This window comes from Ostrea edulis, chromosome 3, assembly GCF_947568905.1.
Source record: "Ostrea edulis chromosome 3, xbOstEdul1.1, whole genome shotgun sequence".
Taxonomy (NCBI): Eukaryota; Metazoa; Mollusca; class Bivalvia; order Ostreida; family Ostreidae; genus Ostrea; species Ostrea edulis.
The window spans coordinates 96,522,295-96,547,072 of NC_079166.1; the positions used below are offsets into that span (position 1 = coordinate 96,522,295).

Below are 24,778 nucleotides of genomic sequence, written 5' to 3' on the forward strand. Positions count from 1 at the left end.
ATTGTGACACTAATCAAACTCTTCAGGCGAGCCATGAGGCCCGTTCGCCTTTTTCATGATGTTGTTTGAAACATCTTGCAAAACTGAACAACTTTTGCTCTAGATGTCTCATTAAAAGTTTCTTGACAAAAATGTTATAGATTACAACAATAACCCAACTGTTCAGGTGAGCCATGAGACCCGCAGGCCTTATTCTTAACATCGTTAGTAACGCTTGCAAATCTGAACAACTTTTGTTCTACATGTCTTATCAAAAGTTTCTCGAGAAAAAAGTTATTAATGTTATTAATTGTGATACAAATTCGACTGTTCAGGCGAGCCATGACGCCCGCAGGACTATTTTTTGATATCATTAGATAGATCTTGCAAAACTGAACAACTTTTATTCTACATGTTTCATCAAAGTTTCGTGACGAAAAAGTTAATCATTGTAACAGAAATTCAATGGTTCAGGCGAGCCATGAGGCCCATGGGCCCATTTCTTGATACGGCACGAAAGATCTCAATAAACTGTACAACTTTTGTTATATATGTCTAAAAAAAATATTTACGAGTATAACGTTATGCGACATTTATCACTGTTAAGGCGAGTCATAAGGCCTGTGGGCCTTTTTCTTGATATCGTTTGAAAGATCTTGCAAAACTGAACAACTTTTGTTCTACATGTCTTATCAAAAGATTCTCGAGAAAAAAGTTAGTAATTGTGACACTGATCAAACTGTTCAGGCGAGCCATGAGGCCCGTTGGCCTTTTTCATGATGTTGTTCGAAAGATCTTGCAAAACTGAACAACTTTTGTTCTAGATGTCTTATTAAAAGTTTCTTGACAAAAATGTTATAGATTACAACAATAAACCAACTGTTCAGGTGAGCCATGAGACCCGCAGGCCTATTTATTAGCATCGTTAGTTAACCCTTGCGAAACTGAACAACTTTTGTTCTACATGTCTTGTCAAAAGTTTCTCGACAAAAAAGTTATTAATGTTATTAATTGTGATACAAATTCGACTGTTCAGGCGAGCCATGACGCCCTGATGCCTAGTTTTTTATATCATTAGATAGATCTTGCAAACCTGAACAACTTTTATTCTACATGTCTTATCAAAAGTTTCGTGAGAAAAAAGTTAATCATTGTAACAGAAATTCAATGGTTCAGGCGAGCCATGAGGCCTATGGGCCCATTTCTTGATATGACACGAAAGATCTCAATAAACTGTACAACTTTTGTTATATATGTCTAAGCAAAATATTTACGAGTAAATAGTTATGATTTAAAACGTGGAGAAAAATGAGACACTTTTTTAAACTCCATTTTCGACCCCTACCGAGCTTCCATACTAGGCACTTCCGGAAATTTCGAAAACCCAGGTGCACAACTACAACATGTCGTCTAACATCACTGAAAATTTCAGCACTCTAGCTTTTATCGTTTTTGAGTTTTTGTCTGGACAAAATGGTCATCTGAAAATCGATAAAAGGGGGATAACTTCCAACCGGAAGTGATTTTTCAAAAATTGAAACGGCGGTACAAACTTCAAATGGCAACGCATCAATCCTGAAAATTTGAAGCAAATTGATCCAGCCATCTCCGAGAAATCTTCTGCACAAAAATCGGTAAGGAGAAAAAAAAAGAATAATAATAATAAGAAGAAGAAGAAAAGTGAAAAATCAACAATAGAATAATAGAATGATAACTAGATTCGATCTCGTTGCGAGCAACGAGTGGGTCTTCCGTCCAAATTTAGATGTGATTAGATAAGAATTTGACTGACATTTTCGTTCATAAATAATGATACAAATATATTGTCTAGACGTACAATTTAGCTTTGGTAATGTTTTACAAATATTGATCATTTAAATGTTATAAATTAAAGACTCTCTCTACCTCTCGGCAACTAATTAAAGGGGTCAGCTTTTTTTCGAGAAAAAAGTTAATAATGTTATTTACTGCGATACAGATTCGACTGATCAGGCGAGTCATGCCGCCCGGAGGCCTATTTTTTTTTTTTTATATCATTCTAGATATATCTCGCAAAACTGAACAAATTTTTTTCTACATGTCCTATGGAAATTTTCTTAAGAAAAAAGTTATTGATTGCGACATTTATCAGACTGTTAAGGCAAGTCATAAGGTCCGTGGGCCTTTTTCTTGATATCGTTTGAAAGATCTTGCAAACCTGAACAACTTTTGGTCTACATGTTTTATCAAAAGTTTCTCCAGAAAAAAGCTATTGATTGTGACACTAATCAAACTCTTCAGGCGAGCCATGAGGCCTGTTCGCCTTTTTCATGATGTTGTTTGAAACATCTTGCAAAACTGAACAACTTTTGCTCTAGATGTCTCATTAAAAGTTTCTTGACTAAAATGTTATAGATTACAACAATAACCCAACTGTTCAGGTGAGCCATGAGACCCGCAGGCCTTATTCTTAACATCGTTAGTAACGCTTGCGAATCTGAACAACTTTTGTTCTACATGTCTTATCAAAAGTTTCTCGAGAAAAAAGTTATTAATGTTATTAATTGTGATACAAATTCGACTGTTCAGGCGAGCCATGACGCCCGCAGGCCTATTTTTTGATATCATTAGATACATCTTGCAAAACTGAACAACTTTTATTCTACATGTTTCATCAAAGTTTCGTGACGAAAAAGTTAATCATTGTAACAGAAATTCAATGGTTCAGGCGAGCCATGAAGCCCATGGGCCCATTTCTTGATACGGCACGAAAGATCTCAATAAACTGTACAACTTTTGTTATATATGTCTAAACAAAATATTTACGAGTATAACGTTATGCGACATTTATCACTGTTAAGGCGAGTCATAAGGCCCGTGGGCCTTTTTCTTGATATCGTTTGAAAGATCTTGCAAAACTGAACAACTTTTGTTCTACATGTCTTATCAAAAGATTCTCGAGAAAAAAGTAATAGTGACACTGATCAAACTGTTCAGGCGAGCCATGAGGCCCGTTGGCCTTTTTCATGATGTTGTTCGAAAGATCTTGCAAAACTGAACAACTTTTGTTCAAGATGTCTTATTAAAAGTTTCTTGACAAAAATGTTATAGATTACAACAATAACCCAACTGTTCAGGTGAGCCATGAGACCCGCAGGCCTTATTCTTAACATCGTTAGTAACGCTTGCGAATCTGAACAACTTTTGTTCTACATGTCTTATCAAAAGTTTCTCGAGAAAAAAGTTATTAATGTTATTAATTGTGATACAAATTCGACTGTTCAGGCGAGCCATGACGCCCGCAGGCCTATTTTTTGATATCATTAGATACATCTTGCAAAACTGAACAACTTTTATTCTACATGTTTCATCAAAGTTTCGTGACGAAAAAGTTAATCATTGTAACAGAAATTCAATGGTTCAGGCGAGCCATGAAGCCCATGGGCCCATTTCTTGATACGGCACGAAAGATCTCAATAAACTGTACAACTTTTGTTATATATGTCTAAACAAAATATTTACGAGTATAACGTTATGCGACATTTATCACTGTTAAGGCGAGTCATAAGGCCCGTGGGCCTTTTTCTTGATATCGTTTGAAAGATCTTGCAAAACTGAACAACTTTTGTTCTACATGTCTTATCAAAAGATTCTCGAGAAAAAAGTAATAGTGACACTGATCAAACTGTTCAGGCGAGCCATGAGGCCCGTTGGCCTTTTTCATGATGTTGTTCGAAAGATCTTGCAAAACTGAACAACTTTTGTTCAAGATGTCTTATTTAAAGTTTCTTGACAAAAATGTTATAGATTACAACAATAACCCAACTGTTCAGGTGAGCCATGAGACCCGCAGGCCTATTTATTAACATTGTTAGTTAACCCTTGCGAAACTGAACAACTTTTGTTCTACATGTCTTGTCAAAAGTTTCTCGAGAAAAAAGTTATTAATGTTATTAATTGTGATACAAATTCGACTGTTCAGGCGAGCCATGACGCCCTGAGGTCTAGTTTTTTATACCATTAGATAGATCTTGCAAACCTGAACAACTTTTATTCTACATGTCTTATCAAAAGTTTCGTGAGAAAAAAGTTAATCATTGTAACAGAAATTCAATGGTTCAGGCGAGCCACGAGGCCTATGGGCCCATTTCTTGATATGACATGAAAGATCTCAATAAACTGTACAACTTTTGTTATATATGTCTAAGCAAAATATTTACGAGTAAATAGTTATGATTTAAAACGTGGAGAAAAATTAGACACTTTTTAAAACCCCATTTTCGACCCCTACCGAGCTTCCATACTAGGCACTTCCGGAAATTTTGAAAACCCAGGTGCACAACTACAACATGTCGTCTAACATCACTGAAAATTTCAGCACTCTAGCTTTTATCGTTTTTGAGTTTTTGTCTGGACAAAATGGTCATCTGAAAATCGATAAAAGGGGGATAACTTCCAACCGGAAGTGATTTTTCAAAAATTGAAACGGCGGTACAAACTTCAAATGGCAACGCATCAATCCTGAAAATTTGAAGCAAATTGATCCAGCCATCTCCGAGAAATCTTCTGCACAAAAATCGGTAAGGAGAAAAAAAAAGAATAATAATAATAACTAGATGCGATCTCGTTGCGAGCAACGAGTGGGTCTTCCGTCCAATTTTAGATGAGATGAGATAAGATTTTGACTGAGATTTTCGTTCTGTCTAATCAAAAGATACTCGAGAGAAAAGTTAGGAATTGTGACACTAATCAAACTGTTAAGGTGAGCCATGAGGCCCATTTGCATTTTTCATGATGTTGTCCGAAAGATCTTGCAAAAGTTGTTCAGGATGTCTTATTAAAAGTTTTTTGACAAAAATGTTTTAGATTGCAACAATAACCCAACTGTACAGATGAGCCATGTGTCCCGCAGGCCTATTTCTTAACATTGTTAGTTAACGCTTGCGAAAGTGAACAACTTTTGTTCTACATGTCTTATCAAAAGTTTCTCAAGAAAAAAGTTATTGATTGTGACACTAATCAAACTGTTCAGGCGAGCCATGAAGCCCGTTCGCCTTTTTCATGATGTTGTTTGAAAGATCTTGCAAAACTGAACAACTTTTGTTCTAGATGTCTTATTTAAAGTTTCTTGACAAAAATGTTATAGATTGCAACAATAACCCAACTGTTCAGGTAAGCCATAAGACCCACAGGCCTATTTCTTAACATCGTTAGTTAACGCGTGCGAAACTGACCAACTTTTGTTCTACATGTCTTATCAAAAGTTTCTCCAGAAAATAGTTATTGATTGTGACACTAATCAAACTGTTCAGGCGAGCCATGAGGCCCGTTGGCCTTTTTGATGATGTTGTTCGAAAGATCTTGCAAAACTGAACAACTTTTGTTCTAGATGTCTTATTAAAAGTTTCTTGACAAAAATGTTATAGATTGCAATAATAACCCAACTGTTCAGGTGAGCCATGAGACCCGCAGGCCTATTTCTTAACATCGTTAGTTAACGCTTGCGAAACTGAACAACTTTTGTTCTACATGTCTTGTCAAAAGTTTCTCGAGAAAAGAGTTATCAATGTTATTAATTGCGATACAAATTTTACTGTTCAGGCGAGCTATGATGCCCGGGAGCCTTTTTTAAGATATCATTAAATAGATCTCGCAAAACTGAACAACTTTTATTCTACATGTCTTACCAAAAGTTTCGTGAAAAAAAAGTTAATCATTGTAACAGAAATTCAATGGTTCAGGCGAGCCATGAGGCCCATGGGCCTATTTCTTGATATGACACGAAAGATCTCAATAAACTGTACAACTTTTGTTATATATATCTAATCAAAATATTTACGAGTAAAAAGTTATGATTTAAAACGTGGAAAAAAATTGGACACTTTTTTAAACTCCATTTTCAACCCCTACCGAGCTTCCATAATAGGCACTTCCGGAAATTTTGAAAACCCAGGTGCACAACTACAACATGTCGTCTAACATCACTGAAAATTTCAGCACTCTAGCTTTTATCGTTTTTGAGTTTTTGTCTGGACAAAATGGTCATCTGAAAATCGATAAAAGGGGGATAACTACCAACCGGAAGTGATTTTTCAAAAATTGAAACGGCGGTACAAACTTCAAATGGCAACGCATCAATCCTGAAAATTTGAAGCAAATCGATCCAGCCATCTCCGAGAAATCTTCTGCACAAAAATCGGTAAGGAGAAAAAAAAAGAATAATAATAATAATAATAAGAAAAGTGAAAAATCAACAATAGAATAATAGAAGGGTCTTCCGCTGAAGACGGAAGACCCTAATAATAAGAAAAGTGAAAAATCAACAATAGAATAATAGAAGGGTCTTCCGCTGAAGACGGAAGACCCTAATAATAAGAAAAGTGAAAAATCAACAATAGAATAATAGAAGGGTCTTCCGCTGAAGACGGAAGACCCTAATAATAATAAGAAAAGTGAAAAATCAACAATAGAATAATAGAAGGGTCTTCCGCTGAAGACGGAAGACCCTAATAATAAGAAGAAAAGTGAAAAATCAACAATAGAATAATAGAAGGGTCTTCCGCTGAAGACGGAAGACCCTAATAATAAGAAGAAAAGTGAAAAATCAACAATAGAATAATAGAAGGGTCTTCCGCTGAAGACGGAAGACCCTAATAATGAAGAAGAAGAACGCGAACAATAATAGTAAGGTCTTCCGCAGGAGACGGAAGACCTTAATTAAATGACATTATGACAACTTATACATGTATCTGTAAATTAAATTATCAAAATAAAACACTATGATTAAGATCAATAGCTAAAAGTTGGTTGGTTTTGGGGGTTTTTTTTGTTGTTTTTTTTTGGTATTTGATAATTAAAAACACAGTTTATATATACATGTTAGAATCTAAAGGTTTTGATACTAGCTTTAAAATAGATGGAACCAAAATGGTCATAGTAATCACATGTCTTTATGATTTAAAAGAATCCTTCTTTAATTTTGTTGACACTAGAATATTATAAATGATGGATGCATTGTCAAGAAAAACAGAAAGATGTACAAAAATTGTGACACTTGCAACTCCAGGGTTCTGATTCAAGGTCAGATCCAAATAGTGTTAAAAGTGTATATCAAGTTTATAATTGTAAAATGTTTCATCAGTATAGACGCTTTTGGGGGAATGAATTACACCTTATATTATACTTCTACTGAATATTAGAATTTAGCATATAAATGCATGCCTAGAGCAAGAAAAGTTACTGTATTATTTAGATTTCATTCATATTGAGGTTAGTAATACTTTTAACTAAATAACTCAGGTGACTGGTAAGGTCAGTGTCTTGTTGATATTTTTGATGTGTGTATGCATGTACGTGTATGTGTGCGTGTGTGTGTGAAATACAAAAAAATCCATAAAGATTTGTTTCAGAGTTTTGAGTAGTGATCAGTTTTAGCAATCATCAACAGCTAGGGTATGAATCTGTACACTCATCTTTGTTAATTTCTAAAAAGACTTAAATTGCATTTCAAAAGTAGTCAAGTGTTATATGAAGGAGATTTGAGGAACATATGTTCCTGCTAAATGTGTGTGATCATACATTTGGGGTGTCAATGGATGGAAAACCATCTGAAGATCGAAGTTTTGAAGAAATTGAAATACTTTTTTGAATATTAATCTTATTTTCATTCTAAAATCATGTACTCAAAGGAATTTTCTTTCAATTACATATATAAGTGCATTAAATTGAATTATTTTTCTATTTCTGACTTACATTTAAAACAGTTATGTTTGTCATTTTGTTTCTCAAAGTAGAAAATATTTTCATGTAGATTTTTCTTCCAAGATTATTATTCCTTAGATTTCAATTTAGAACATTCAAGTAAAAGAAAATAAGACTCTAAAAAAGGAGGTCTCCATGTGAATTGAGAGAAAGGAACGGAAATTATAAATTCTGTGGTGACATTAAATTTCATTTCATAATTTTGCCAGCTATAATAAGGTATGATATGAGATTCAGGGTGGTACATTTATGTGCATACATGTACCTTGTATCTCCAATTGAAAATTGATTGCTTTAAATCAATTTCAACATTATGAATATCCTACAAAAGTAAAACATAATGATTTAAAGTTTAAAAAACACATTGTTTCACTCCTGAAACCTTGACCTCACATGGATATATATTGGTATTTAGTGTTGGTAGGCTTTGGTTCTTTTTGGGTGGATTTTGGATAATGTAGTGAATTTCAGTTAGTTGTAGCACAGTAACATGGAGTGAGCTTGCTTGCTTCCTGATATCTAGTCAATCACTTTTAAAGACATACATATTTTTCAAACTCGCATTGCACATATTTGTTTACATATTTGGTAGGAGTGTTTTATATGCTCACTATATATGTCATCTTCATATATAGATGTGTAATTGTTTGCAAAAAGAGGAGACATCTAAATTCCTAATAAAAATGATAATTACATTTAAATCATAATTGTGCACTTCATGTACTTTTTACATGCAAAATCATTTCATATAATTATATGTTTTTTGTACTTTCTGTCCATATCTGTAAATCTGTCTGTCACAAAGTCTTAAATTGTGCATTAAAATGCTTCTCCTCCTGTATGGATTATGTGATAAACTTGAAACTTTGTACAATGCTTCATTGCCATTTGCAGATGTGCACATTGTTGGGAGAGGATTTATTGTTATCCTAAAAGTTATAGTGGTTCGATCCAAGAGGGATGCGGGTGTAAAATAGCTTGTGACCATTTCTCCTAGTTGCAAACATATTGGAGAGTCTTGAATTTTTTTTTTTTTACAATACTTCATTATCATTTAATGATGTCTAGATTTCTCTGACCCAGGAATCTAATATTTTCTTAATATCTACAGTGAATCAAAAACAAGTATTTTAAGTGTTGTTTTTTTACCCTTTATTGAATAATCTTTGTAAAATTGCATGTGCAAAAATAAAGATGCTTTGAAAATTCAATTACAAAATTAAACATTTCACTGGTTTGTTAATAGGTACTCACTACACTAAAGCTTTATGACACTATGTTACAAGATGGCGATTTAAATGTTTTGGGAAAGTATTTGTATTGATCGATTTATTCGTCTATAACACCATAGCTAAGTGGTTAATTAATAAAGCATTGGGCAAGAGAGAGAGAGAGAGAGAGAGAGAGAGAGAGAGAGAGAGAGAGAGAGCATTGGGCTGGTGAACTACAGATCTTGAGCTCAAATCCACCAGTCTTTTGTTCATGTGTTGAAATAATATTTTCGAAAATCATGTTTTTATCCAAATTTGCATTTTTTGCTGTTTTTGGCATACACACTTATTGTATATCATCAGATCTTTTTTAAAATATTAAATCAATTTGTACTGATTTGAGAAACTATTTCCCGGTGTAGTGAGCCACCTTAAATGTAAACATAAAAAGACTCCAGTCTTTGTTTACATGACACACCATGAAGGCTAAAATATTGCTTTTATTCCTGCATCCAGAAGGTTAAAATTTTGGCTGTGAACACAGATTCAGTTATACTTTTCATGTTTAACATTTTAAAAAAATGAAAACAAAATTTAAAAAAACAAAACAAAAACGTAAACGTCCTGCTTGAGAATTTTTCACTTGTATGGAGACGTCACCATTGCCAGTGAAGGGCTGCAACATTTAGGTCTATGCTCGGTGCTTATGCCCCTTTGAGCAGGGGTGGATTAATATTGTGTCACACATTTAGGTAATGTCATATAACTGTAAACAATGTCTCTAGAGGATTTGGGTGTTGCTCAACCGGAAATTTAATAAATTAATGCATAAGATTGGGTCATACATCCAGGACTGAACTTTCTTAGGGTCGAGATGTCTGTTAACCGTTTATTCGTATTTACCTGTCAAAGTTTTTTTTTGACGCTTAAGGTATAGGAGAAAGCACTTTGACTTCAGAATGAATGTGATTGTCAGAGGGAGAATGCTGGACCGAAGCATGCATTTTGTAAAATGATTCTTGTGTTGTTAAATCTTCGAGAATCTTGTTGGAGATGTCTGATTCGGTTCACGAAACAACTTAGCATCATCTAGCAGTAACAGATTTCACCGTAAGCACTTAATTAACACTAATTTTAATATATTGTAACTGTAAGCTAGGCTATTCCAAAATTCCAACAACATATCAGAGGAACCGGTAATTTAGCCTGTACATAATGATAAGAGTAGGGGTATATACCACACACCCCTAATAAAAGCACTGGGATTACTGAATCAGAATGACAATTGGGGTGGGGACGATAAAAGCAGAATTTTCGAATTATTTTGAAGCGAAGTTTTGAGTAAGAAATGGTGCCATTCCTTTGGGGTTATTTTTTTCGTTGGGGATGGTACCATAGGGCCTACTATTATTATTACAGACAAAAATACCGGTTCCTGTGAATATTCACACCTGACGACCTGTAAAGGGTTGTAAATAGTGAATGTGAACAGCTGCATGTAAATAAGTTAGTGTTCTAACTGCATAATTTAATACCGTTCAATTTTATTCTAATATTTTTGTGATAGGGTTATATGTATACAATTAAAATTGCATGGGAAAGAGTTTAGTAATGCAGAGCTCTAATATAATTTAATTTCTCATGTTGTTTAGACATTTATCCATTAACACATGTATAGGTCTACATAATTTAGGAGTGTAATTACTAGATATAAAGTTAATGTCATTCCTTAACTTGCAAGTACATTCTTAAGAATCATGACAAACAACACTCTTTAAGATACAATTTTCTGCTTTATTACTATATTCATGGGATAAAAGTCCCCATCCTGTGTTTTATTTGGGATATTTATTCCCATTCATGCTCAAATAGGATATTCACTGCCATTTCATGTTCATTATGGGACATTTCCTCCTATGGGACATTGTATCCCATTTTGAATTTAAATATGGGAGTTAAAATCCTATGGGAGAAATTATATTTCTTCTCCCATGGGATTTTTGGTGGGAGTGAAAATCCCCCAAGTGGGATTAAAAATCCCTCCAAAATCCCATGGGATTTTTTGATTTCAGGTGAAATATCTTAAAAACTACAATAGTTACAAGTGTAAATGTTGGTGCATGTCTTGTGGACATAAAATCCCATCTTTTTTTGTAAAGGGTTTATTTGTATCCTTAATAAAAGGGTTGACGAAACTCCGGACTTTTGTCGTGTCCAGAGTTAAATGTCGCACTGTTATTATATCTACTGGTAACAAAACAATACCGTTCTCTATGTCACTGAACATATTATATCTAATGGTAACAAAACAATACCGTTCTCTATGTCACTGAACATATTATATCTAATGGTAACAAAACAATACCGTTCTCTATGTCACTGAACACATTATATCTACTGGTAACAAAACAATACCGTTCTCTATGTCACTGAACTCATTATATCTAATGGTAACAAAACAATACCGTTCTCTATGTCACTGAACATATTATATCTAATGGTAACAAAACAATACCGTTCTCTATGTCACTGAACATATTATATCTACTGGTAACAAAACAATACCGTTCTCTATGTCACTGAACACATTATATCTAATGGTAACAAAACAATACCGTTCTCTATGTCACTGAACACATTATATCTAATGGTAACAAAACAATACCGTTCTCTATGTCACTGAACACATTATATCTAATGGTAACAAAACAATACCGTTCTCTATGTCACTGAACATATTATATCTACTGGTAACAAAACAATACCGTTCTCTATGTCACTGAACATATTATATCTACTGGTAACAAAACAATACCGTTCTCTATGTCACTGAACACATTATATCTAATGATAACAAAACAATACCGTTCTCTATGTCACTGAACACATTATATCTACTGGTAACAAAACAATACCGTTCTCTATGTCACTGAACATATTATATCTACTGGTAACAAAACAATACCGTTCTCTATGTCACTGAACATATTATATCTACTGGTAACAAAACAATACCGTTCTCTATGTCACTGAACATATTATATCTAATGATAACAAAACAATACCGTTCTCTATGTCACTGAACATATTATATCTACTGGTAACAAAACAATACCGTTCTCTATGTCACTGAACATATTATATCTACTGGTAACAAAACAATACCGTTCTCTATGTCACTGAACATATTATATCTACTGGTAACAAAAAAATACCGTTCTCTATGTCACTGAACATATTATATCTAATGGTAACAAAACAATACCGTTCTCTATGTCACTGAACACATTATATCTACTGGTAACAAAACAATACCGTTCTCTATGTCACTGAACTCATTATATCTAATGGTAACAAAACAATACCGTTCTCTATGTCACTGAACATATTATATCTAATGGTAACAAAACAATACCGTTCTCTATGTCACTGAACATATTATATCTACTGGTAACAAAACAATACCGTTCTCTATGTCACTGAACATATTATATCTACTGGTAACAAAAAAATACCGTTCTCTATGTCACTGAACATATTATATCTAATGGTAACAAAACAATACCGTTCTCTATGTCACTGAACACATTATATCTACTGGTAACAAAACAATACCGTTCTCTATGTCACTGAACTCATTATATCTAATGGTAACAAAACAATACCGTTCTCTATGTCACTGAACATATTATATCTAATGGTAACAAAACAATACCGTTCTCTATGTCACTGAACATATTATATCTACTGGTAACAAAACAATACCGTTCTCTATGTCACTGAACACATTATATCTAATGGTAACAAAACAATACCGTTCTCTATGTCACTGAACACATTATATCTAATGGTAACAAAACAATACCGTTCTCTATGTCACTGAACACATTATATCTAATGGTAACAAAACAATACCGTTCTCTATGTCACTGAACATATTATATCTACTGGTAACAAAACAATACCGTTCTCTATGTCACTGAACATATTATATCTACTGGTAACAAAACAATACCGTTCTCTATGTCACTGAACACATTATATCTAATGATAACAAAACAATACCGTTCTCTATGTCACTGAACACATTATATCTACTGGTAACAAAACAATACCGTTCTCTATGTCACTGAACATATTATATCTACTGGTAACAAAACAATACCGTTCTCTATGTCACTGAACATATTATATCTACTGGTAACAAAACAATACCGTTCTCTATGTCACTGAACATATTATATCTAATGATAACAAAACAATACCGTTCTCTATGTCACTGAACATATTATATCTACTGGTAACAAAACAATACCGTTCTCTATGTCACTGAACATATTATATCTACTGGTAACAAAACAATACCGTTCTCTATGTCACTGAACATATTATATCTACTGGTAACAAAAAAATACCGTTCTCTATGTCACTGAACATATTATATCTAATGGTAACAAAACAATACCGTTCTCTATGTCACTGAACATATTATATCTACTGGTAACAAAACAATACCGTTCTCTATGTCACTGAACATATTATATCTAATGGTAACAAAACAATACCGTTCTCTATGTCACTGAACACATTATATCTACTGGTAACAAAACAATACCGTTCTCTATGTCGACAATTTCCGTATTTGTAAATGCTACATTGTCAGTAGTCAAAAACTTAGATCACTTGGAGCAGCAAAGTTGAATAGTATATTTGTGTTGTTGGACCAGCTCAGTGGATAGTATATTTGTGTTGTTGGACCAGCACAGTGGATAGTATATTTGTGTTGTTGGACCAGCACAGTGGATAGTATATTTGTGTTGTTGGACCAGCACAGTGGATAGTATATTTGTGTTGTTGGACCAGCACAGTGGATAGTATATTTGTGTTGTTGGACCAGCACAGTGGATAGTATATCTGTGTTGTTGGACCAGCACAGTGGATAGTATATTTGTGTTGTTGGACCAGCACAGTGGATAGTATATTTGTGTTGTTGGACCAGCACAGTGGATAGTATATTTGTGTTGTTGGACTAGCACATTGGATATTCCATCTTTGATGTTCGATCAGACTATTGATTACTAGTAATACACTTGTAGTGTCACGGCAGCTCACTGTAGAGGCCATCTGTTGTGCTGGAATAGTGTATCTTGTAGCTACGAATTCCGCGGGTGAATGGCAGGTTTTTTTTTTGTTTTTGCTTGTTTTGGAGAACGTGGAATTTACCGACCTGAAGTGTGTCGATCCACCACATGTAATGCATAGTCATTTGTATTCATGATAAGCGGATAATCTTATTAAGAAGGATCTTGTTCAATACCAAAATGTGTTGTGTGGTTTGAAAATGATAACCAGAAATTGCACGAAAAACTTCTAGATGGGATAAAAACTTCTACAAACTTGCACACCATAACGAAAGACCGATTCGCTATTTTATCAAGGAAAAAGTGATTTTATATATTAAGTGAAATAGGGACCTGGGTTGTGTTTCAAAATAAGCTATTATTAGCACAACCAAGTGTAACGGAAATTATGAATATTGATATTTCTTTTTCAGATGTTTTTATCATGTCGACAGATGGACATAAGCGGCTGAATGAGTTATCAGAAGTGTCATCATTCTCCGTCTGTACCCAATCATCGTCCATATCAATCAAGAAATCCTCTGATATATTCATCACTACCCTTGACACCTCACGCCACACTAAGATATCAACGGATCAGAAGCGAGAACAGTTTGTCTCTCGTCGACCCAGATCTTTGAAGGACCTCTTCTTCAGATCCAAAAATCCCAACAAAGGCCCCTCTGAGAAAGGATCGGGCGAAACTAAAACTAAGTTTTCGAACATTGTTTCAAAGCATATTTTGCCGTTTAGATTCGTCAGAACTCTCCGCACTGAGTTGACACAGCCCGAGCGCACGAATACCACATCCTGTCCAAATCTTGTCCAGCGAAACTTTGTGGAAACTCCAACAAAACCCGAGGAAACAGTCATAGCCCCTTTCAAAAGCAGCCCTGATCAGGAGAGCCCCGAAGAGGCTAAAATTGCACCTTTTCCATCCTCACAATCATTCCCCAAAAGTACCTACGACCGATCGTTCTACAACTCACTGACAGAACGAAACCCCTTACGTGTGCAGCACCTCGCCATACCGAACCAGAAAAAGGACAAGAGTACAAGCAAGGTGGACGGCCAGGTGACCGACATATTTACGACGTCTTTTACTCACTCTGCTTCGATAAAGGCAAATCATTCTCTGTCTAGACTACAGTGCAAAAGCGCCCAAGAACTGCCAAAAAGTCCACTTGTTGTCATTAAACAAAGATTAACCCGAAGTTACTCGGACACACCACCGCGTTTATCGGTTAAATCACAGGGGAGTTCCGCTTCTTTAAAAATCCCCTCCTGTCTTCAGTCCAAGATGTATCGAGATGAATGCGTGTCTCAAATTTTGGATTATCTCTTTATAGGAAGTATTGAGGTGGCATACAATGAGCCGAAATTATGCCGCCTAAAGATAGATTCTCTGGTCGACATCAGTAATCTGTCGTCTGCTCAAGTGCCTTCATCCAAGAAGCTACACTGTCCCTGTCTCTGCGGGCATGATAGTCGTCACTTCCGGTCACGACTCATTATCCGCGTAGATGATGATGACAAGGAAGATATCGAACAATATTTCTCTGAAATTAACAAATTCATTGATGGTGCTAGAAAGTGTGGAAAAAACGTTCTGATTTTCAGTTACCATGGAAACTCCCGCGCACCCGCAGCTGCTATTCAGTATCTGATGAGCCATGAAGGATTCCTCATACGCCAGGCTTATAATTTGGTGAAAAATCAGCGACCAGCAGTGGAAATTAATCAAGGATTTCAAAATGCCCTGGAAGCATTGGAACACAGACTTTTTCCGGAGGCTAAGCCGTCCCTTCCGTTCAGTAATGACTACCTTAACATCGCTGACCCCCAGGCGATCAAGTGCGCGTGGGTGGACTGTTCCGACATGTGATTCCTGTTAGTATTGTAACAAGACAGCTAATACGATTTAAAGTGAAACTACGAAAAGAAGCTTGCAAAATCTTTATAGAGCGCTAATTGAATTTATCCTTTCTTACCATATACAATGAAATGAAAAGAAAAAAATCCCGTTACCTAGTAACTAATTCAGAATAAAAGTGAATTCTATTTGCCAGCGTTCTGGTGATTGAAGTCTTAAACTTCTTTTGGATAAACACGGATTAATTAGATTGGTTAATCCAATCGATATTAATTTACGGTAAGGTGAAGTAGTTTCTAGCGGAGAAGGCGTGCGTGAAACCTTCAACGTTAAATCCGCAATGAGGATGTTCCTTGTTGTGGAGCTTTGTGGGTTTTTTTCTTCTGTTGTGTCATTGTCAATTCAAAAAAAAAATAAAAATCTTTATATAGTAAATTGTCTTCGTTTGACTCGAAATATTTCCTGTATTCCATGCTCGAAAGTGGATATTGGGAAGATTTCCAAGAAAAGACGATTTTCATTCCCGGAGACAATTTTCAGGAAAACATGTTATTTCCATTTGTTAATGAGGAAAGCATCGTCGTATTGACCCTGTGAATTGAGCAACATCTTGCTCGTATTGCTGGAACTCAAAGCCATTCATTAGCTTCATCATGAATGAGAAAATAGTTGATTGCAAAGAATCTATCAGGCTTGGGGTAGAAGTGAATGAGTGTTTGGAAAAGTGTTTAACTTGGTTTTCGTTCGCTGAAGATATTTAGAGCGAGAGATTAATTTGTATAAATGTTTAAAGATTATGTTTCTTGTTTATTTGTGACTGTATTTTCATAAATTTACTGTTTATTACGTTTCTTTTCGTATATTTGTTTTTCGTAATATGAAACTGTCAAAGTGAAAAGAAAGCGTTGCTTCTTACAGAGGAGGACAATAGTCTAAATAAGAAGCAGACAATGCCCTTTTGACACATGAAGTGAAAGTGAAAGTGCTGAGCAGAAGATCAGCAATGGCAGGATAAACGACCCCGATCTATATCTTTAGGACACACCTGGTGATTATTGATGACTACAGGTCATTTCTCGTATAGTTACATCTATACATCGTTTGGAATAGTGAATTTCGATAATAATGAAACTTGCTAACGAATAACGATGTAAATGTACACTGTACATGTAAAGCATTGCTAAATTGAGCAAGAATGACCGTCCACACACAGATTCATTCTAGATTTAAGTAATGGTGTTGTATTGAATATTGTTTAACGTCTCTCTGGGAAATTTATTTCATTCATATGGAGACGTCACCATTGCCGGTGAAGGGCTGCAAGATTTTGGCCCATGCTCGGCGCTTATGGCCTTTAAACAGGGAGGGGTCTTTATCGTACCACACCTGCTATGACACGGGGTCTCGGTTTTCGCGGTCTCATCTAAGGACCAACCCATTTAGTCGTCTCTTACGAGAAGCAAGGGATACTGAGGACCTATCCTAACCCGGATCCCGGGGGGTTGGGGGGGTTACTGAGAAAAGTACTCACTCTGTAAAAGTACACACAAAGCAAATATATCAATCATAATGTCCGCACAATCTTTTGCGATATGTAAAATGGTTTTAATTACCAGATGCACACTAAAGTTATTGTCTGCTGAATATAAAGCTACTCCGACAAGAAGTTATAAATACACGCAGTGAAACATCCGGACAAGTAAGGATACTGCAAACTCCACAGAATGACCGCAAATGCTTTTATGACCCCGTGTGTCTTTTGAAATTGTTGATTAAAGAGACACTGGAAATACGGTATCTACCCCAATTAACGGTGTACTTACTCACCATTACAGGGTTATTTAAACGTATATCGAACTGTTTCGTCAGTTTCACACACACACACACACACACACACACACACACTCCTCTAACCAGATAATTATGTTTCATTCTACAGTTATTGACACTTTTGTAGAAAATGTGATGTTCTAGTTACCCCAAAAGTAGAATATTCACCACCACGTCCGGAGAGCGAGGGATGTTAAGGATAGCTATAGTGTTGTGTTGTCCGAAACAATGCCAACGGTAGTTCGATTGTATGATTGGATAACAAAGAATATCAAACCTGGCTACAGGAGCCAGCGACACGTTATCTAGTCGTTCATCTTTATTTACAGCTAGAATACAAGATCTAATCAAAGGTGATTATAAAAGCATGGTTTTGTTAACTGTATGACTAGATAACTTAAAACATCGAATTCAGCAACTGGTTATTGTAATTAAAAGATTTATTTAGCGCCCTATCAACATAAAGTGCTCTAAAGCGCTTTACAGATAAGAGAGAAAAGATAATGTAAAATCGATGTGCACATACATGTGAATAAAATATTCATAGTGTGAGAATTGAAATGCATAATTATCATTATTAATCTATACATGTAGGACCTAATGTAATGATATAATTACCCTAATAACATAGAAAACAATTTAAAACAACCCCTAGGAATAATTAAATACATAGAAAGGACATAGGTACAATAACAAACTACAGTTCAAATAGAAACCGAAGGGGTGTTTTTTTTGTTTTTTTTTGTTTTTGGTCTTTGTTTTGTAAAAATATAAAATATAACAACACTATAAGAGCTGTGATGTAAGAGCACTAAGTGTGTAAAACAAATCACAAATTAAAAGCACTAAGTATGTAAAACAAATCACAAATTAAAAGCACTAAGTATGTAAAACAAATCACAAATTAAAAGCACTAAGTGTGTAAAACAAATCACAAATTAAAAGCACTAAGTATGTAAAACAAATCACAAATTAAAAGCACTAAGTATGTAAAACAAATCACAAATTAAAAGCACTAAGTATGTAAAACAAATCACAAATTAAAAGCACTAAGTATGTAAAACAAATCACAAATTAAAAGCACTAAGTATGTAAAACAAATCACAAATTAAAAGCACTAAGTATGTAAAACAAATCACAAATTAAAAGCACTAAGTATGTAAAACAAATCACAAATTAAAAGCACTAAGTATGTAAAACAAATCACAAATTAAAAGCACTAAGTATGTAAAACAAATCACAAATTAAAAGCACTAAGTATGTAAAACAAATCACAAATTAAAAGCACTAAGTATGTAAAACAAATCACAAATTAAAAGCACTAAGTATGTAAAACAAATCACAAATTAAAAGCACTAAGTATGTAAAACAAATCACAAATTAAAAGCTAGGTAGAATATACCAACAACCTCTGCACTTTCACAATTAGTGAAGATGGACAGAGACGCGAGTTTTCATTGAGTGACCAAAATGTGATAATCAATTCGTATCAGTTTGAAATTCTCGATTTATCTTTGGCCCGATGTTGGAGTAATTACCTCAAAGTTACGTGCAGGTGAAATTAACGTTCTAATTTTCCACTCTACCTGTTTACAATGATGACCGAGCAGGTATCATTGTGTAGGCGTTAATAGCCGTTTTAATGATTCAACATTAAAAGTTCAATAGGTACCTAAAGTATCGTTATAACCTTAAAATGGCTTACTGAGACATCACCTGCTGTAGGTGAAATACCACAAATTTAGACCTATGCTAAGACCTCAGGGTCGTAGCAGTGAGGGTTCATTATCGTGCCAACGCCTGCCGCAACACGGAACCTCCATTTTTTAGATCATATCCAAAAGACCCACGATTCCTAATTCTAAATTCCACGCGTTTGCCGGCGGAGCAATCACTACAGTGTACTATCTTAACGTCTTAATTTAAACAATATTTTATTATGTATGAAACATAAATGGATTAGGCATCAGGCTTGCGGCCTATATAAGCCTTCTCTTAACGTCTTAGGTTTGACACAGCCATGGCACGAGCGGGGCTCAAACTCACGAATTCCCGGTTACGTAAATAGCAATCATTGCTGAATATTAACTAACTGTATATAAGATGTGTCCATTTTTTTCCCCCTTTCAAACCTCTATTATTTTTGTTCCCACAATACATTTCAAAGTCGGTCTTTAAAGCATATTGATAATCTGATTGGATGTTTCGTATTATTAATTTTTGTTTCTTTATCATTATACAACAATGCAGATCGATGTGTGCATGATTAATACCGTGGCATTGTAGATTAATTAAGATTTCATCAAATTCAGCTTTCAGGACAAATAAAAGGCCTCCCTCAATATCCGATGAGTCGTTTCTTCACTCCAATCCAATTAACCTTTATCCGCTCCGACGACTAAAACTCGCAGATGATATTGTCCTAAAGCGCGGGAAAGTTTGTCTACCATCCGTCATACCTTGCTTGGCGGGGGAATTAATGCCTGTAATATTTCATCAGAAATCAAACTCATCATCTAAATCATCAGGACTATCATCATTTAAGATATTCATTTCTTCCTGTTTGAGGAGCTCCTCTCCTTCCGGCCACGTGTTCCATCAAACTGTAAATCGACATCTCTGATTAAGGGTGTACGATTTAATACTAAGGTATTTCTAAAGGTCAACAAAAATTTTAATGTCAGTTGTTGAGTTACAAATGAGATACAGCAATCAGAATTCTTTGTTATGTAAACAAGGCCCGTCACATGTTTTTGTTCACATTTAGATTGTTTATTTAAAATATCATGTTTAAACTGATCGATTGATTGTATCTTGCTTAAAGTCTCACTCGAGAATTTTTCACTAATATGGAGACATCACCAAGACCGGTGAAGGGCTTCAAATTTAGGCCTATGCTCGGCGCTTACGGCCATTAAGCAGTGAGGGTTCTTTATAGCGTGCCACACCTACTGTGACACGGGTCATCCGTTTTTAAGGTCATCTCCGATGACCCGTGACATTCACATCTGATGCCGATCGTTTGGCGATGGAACTGTCACTACCTGATTTAACGACTTAGGTTTGTTGCGACCGGGATTCGAACCCCGGGCTATCATGTTTAAAGCACAACGAGATGAGACACACACTAAGAACTGTTAACTTGTGATCAGAATTAACTTGTAAATTGAAAATGAAAACAAAATCTGCTTTGAACGAAACTTTTACAAGTATATCTAACACTGCTTAGTTAAGTAGGGTACCCGTAAAGTGCGAAACGAAACGAAATCTACCGAAACGAAACGAAACCCATCGAAACGAAACGAAACAAATTGTTTAACCGAACTCTTTTAATTATGATATTTAAAAATGGTATCTTAGGCCCCTGTGAATTAATAGAATTCGCCTCCCTTTTGATGTAAGCTTTCGGCTGAAGGGGGGGGGGGGGGGGGGGGGTGAGTAAGCACAAAGTACATATCCGAAGTTGATTAAATACCACGTGCAATTAGTTTTGGATCCATATATTTCAGAACAGAGGGTTACAGTCTCAGAGGTCTGGGGAAACACATTAAACGAGGGGTGGGGTCGCAGGCGTTGGATCTGCCTTTGGGCATAGGTGCATTGTTTGAAGAAGCTGGTGTCTGAGAAAGTAAAAAGCAGGAAGAGCTCTTAACCTCTTATTCTATCTCTAACTGCTGATGTGCGAGTACTTTCAATAATGGAAAAAAATCAAATAGTATACTATATTATATGAATGCAATTCAGTAAGATATATATACATGTATTAATTATAATAATTATAAATGGTTACTATCTTAGGTCCCTGTGAAAGTTACCACATATATATCAAATAAAATTCGCCTCCCCTTTGATGTAGACTTTCGGTTTGACTGATACAAAGTTTTAAAAGTTGGAAGGGGGTGAGTAAGCACAAAGTACATGTACATATCCGAAGTTGATTAAATACCATGTGCAATTAGTTTCGGATCAATAAGTTTCAGAACGGATGGTGACTGTCTCACAGGTCAGAGGTTTGGGGAAACACACTAAACGAGAGGTGGGGTCGCCGGCGTTGGGTCCGCCTTCGGGCATAAATACATGTTTCAGTATTTTTTGCTCTAAAGACAAATCTATGTATACATGTACATGTGGATATTGTGTATTTGTATGTAGTATATCAAACGGTGTATTCTGAGTATGTTCTCCCGTTCTCTTTGTAATTTCTGCTTCCCTTGTTCATAAGCCTTTTGATTTTACAAAATGCTGACCTCCTCCTGATATTATTGCATAAAAAAATCCGTTTTCCGTCCCGTTTTCAATTCCCCGTCTTAGCAACACCCCAAATGTACAGAGTTATATTTAGACTCACTACATACAGTGTATCAATAATAACTCACTACATATCAAACGATCGTCTGACGATGAAAGCGGTATCAAAATAACCGAACAAACTGGACTTCAAAAATTAAGTTATTATTTGATTCACTGAATATGACTCATAACTACACAAACCTGTCAACAGTCGGCCTGGAATTAGCCGAAAAACTTCTTTGTCAGAAATTTGAAACATGACGGCTTAAAGACTTAGAAAATGTTTCCAAACTCAGAACTTACCTTCTCTTCAAAAACCAGTATGGACTGGAGCAGTACGTCAATGTGGACTTAACAAAATCTGTACGATCAGCGATGTCAATGTTACGGTGTACTACCATTTTGAATTGAAACAGGTCGCTATAAATCTGAGCCACCTCAAGACAGAATTTGCCAATATTGTGATCAAAACGAAATTGGAAACGAAATACATTTTCTACTACATTGTAAATTATATGAAAATAAGAGAAAAATTTGTCAAATTTTTCATTAGATAACGCACTGTTCTCACATATTTTATGTATATTTCCTAGGCTAGCAGCTATCTGCATACTTGATGCTTTTAAAATCCGTCAGAACTTCACACAAAAGACATTCTGATATCATTCCATCTTCATTTATGTGTTTGTTTAAACATTGTAAAAATATTAATCAGTGAGTCGGGTGTAAAAAATTACGTCTATTGTCAAATTAATTGTATAACTGTATCATTACACATGCCACTATAATAAACAATTTACTTATTTACTTTCACTATATCTTAATTATTTCCTCTGTAAAAATGGTGTGACCCTTCATTTGAACAATTTTGAATAGAGAATGCTTTACAGGACGTTTGGAAGAAAGTGGCCCTGTAGTCCATGCATGATGGACGGGTTTCACAAAACTATCTTAAGATCTGTCAAAAGATAGATCGTAAGAGTGTCTTAAGATCTGACCTATGACAATCATAAGATACGGCAGAACCGTTTCACAAACTACCTTAACTTCAAGAAATCTTAAGATAGATCTTAGGACGTTGTTACACGTACTCGTTACATTGTAAAATACCGTGTTTCCTTTATAATCCGTTAACTGCATGGATGAATTTAAATGTTACACGTAAATGAAAGATTAAAGTATACAAAAATATAAATAGGAAGGTGAAATGTTGCGACTTTAGGCATTTGTAATTATCCAATATATTTATAAAATTTGATATATTGTACTTCTTTTCTACATCATGTGACCTACACTTTATTTCGTATTTCTCAAGTTACATTCGATTTGTGTACTATTTGATTTCAGAAATTGTGATACAAAAATTAAAACATTGAATGATATTTTTGTAGAAACACTATATCGAAGTCTTGATATATTTCTCCCCCGAAAATAAAATATTTGCTTAACTTGTTTGAAATATAGAGAAAAATCTAGGATTGTTGCGTTTGTTACAAGTTAGCAACGCCGCACTTGTTTTATTCAACAAAATAATATAATTGAGAGCTTGCATCACTCTCTCGATGGTGAAACCATACTTCATAAGAAGTGTATTCACGAGCCATAGAATTTTAGTGTAGTGAGCTAACTTTTAAATGTGATACTTGTATCGGATGAAAATATCGGTTTATATATCAGTGTTTCGTCTTATTTATTGTAGAATTAAATGATATACTGTTGTTGATAAATTTGAATGATGTAAGTATCCACCTTTTATATCATTTAGACTCAAAGTTGCATTAAAGGTCAAGTACGGCGATTTTCCTAAAACTTGAGTTTTATACAGAAAAATGTCTGTCGTACACTTATGGATTAATTTCCATGGCAATTTTAATAAAAATCACTTGGCGTGAATTACACGGCGCTACCGAACTTTTACCTGAGCGATCGATAAATGTGTTGTGACGTGAGTTATCGCTCGTAGCCTATGACGTCATCTGAGACAACTTTCGACTGCATTGATAGGCTTTTATAGTGTTTACATAGAAAAGTCCTGTATTTATGGTACAATGCGCTGCTTTGAACTGCAATGTGAAATCGGGACAGGGATTAAGCATATTTCTTTTCCCAAAAGATACTAAATTTTGAAGAATTTGGACACTGAAACTGAAAAGAGACACTGAGATTTGTGACAAGCCACGACGATCAGTGAGTGACACTTTAATTAACGAGGATCAGGTTTCCATCATCCTGTTTGACTCCAAACAAAGTGCAAAGTGATGATTAACTGGACATCCTACAAAACAAGTGGAGGGATGTATTTTAATTATATAAAAAGTTCAACCCAAAAAGGGGGATGCACGCAATCCACCCCTCTCTACATCCACCACTGAATGCTTTAATGCGACATTGTATTCAGTGGGTTTGCGATTGCACATAAAAATTAATGTCACCCATTACCTAGTTCGAATTGATTTTATTTCTTTTATTAAATGAAATATCTTTCGAATATTGTCGTACTCATACTATATCTATAAGGGACTCATCGTCATCATTTCATTTCTTCACTATATATATATTGAAAAAATAAAATATAGTAAAAATGGAAATGAATTTAATTTTAAAAACCCATTTTGATAAAACCTTATTTATTGCGAGGTCAGTCCAATTTCCAAAGTTCATTATGAAAACAAGTACAGGTTTTTCCTTTTCCTAATATGCTACATTCCTAATGTGCTACATATATATCATGAATC

At 35.0% G+C, this 24,778-nt stretch overlaps 1 protein-coding gene across 1 annotated transcript in view; it reads left to right on the forward strand.

Moving 5' to 3' along the window:
- LOC125677263 (uncharacterized) overlaps positions 1-16,358 on the forward strand; it is a 45,447-nt gene extending 29,089 nt beyond the window's left edge. The window contains exon 2 of the mRNA XM_048915269.2: positions 14,485-16,358. Coding sequence (XP_048771226.2) covers positions 14,496-15,935 — 1,440 coding nt within the window. The 5' untranslated portion in view covers positions 14,485-14,495 and the 3' untranslated portion in view covers positions 15,936-16,358. The remainder of the gene's footprint in view (positions 1-14,484) is intronic.
- The last annotated feature ends 8,420 nt before the right edge of the window (positions 16,359-24,778 follow it).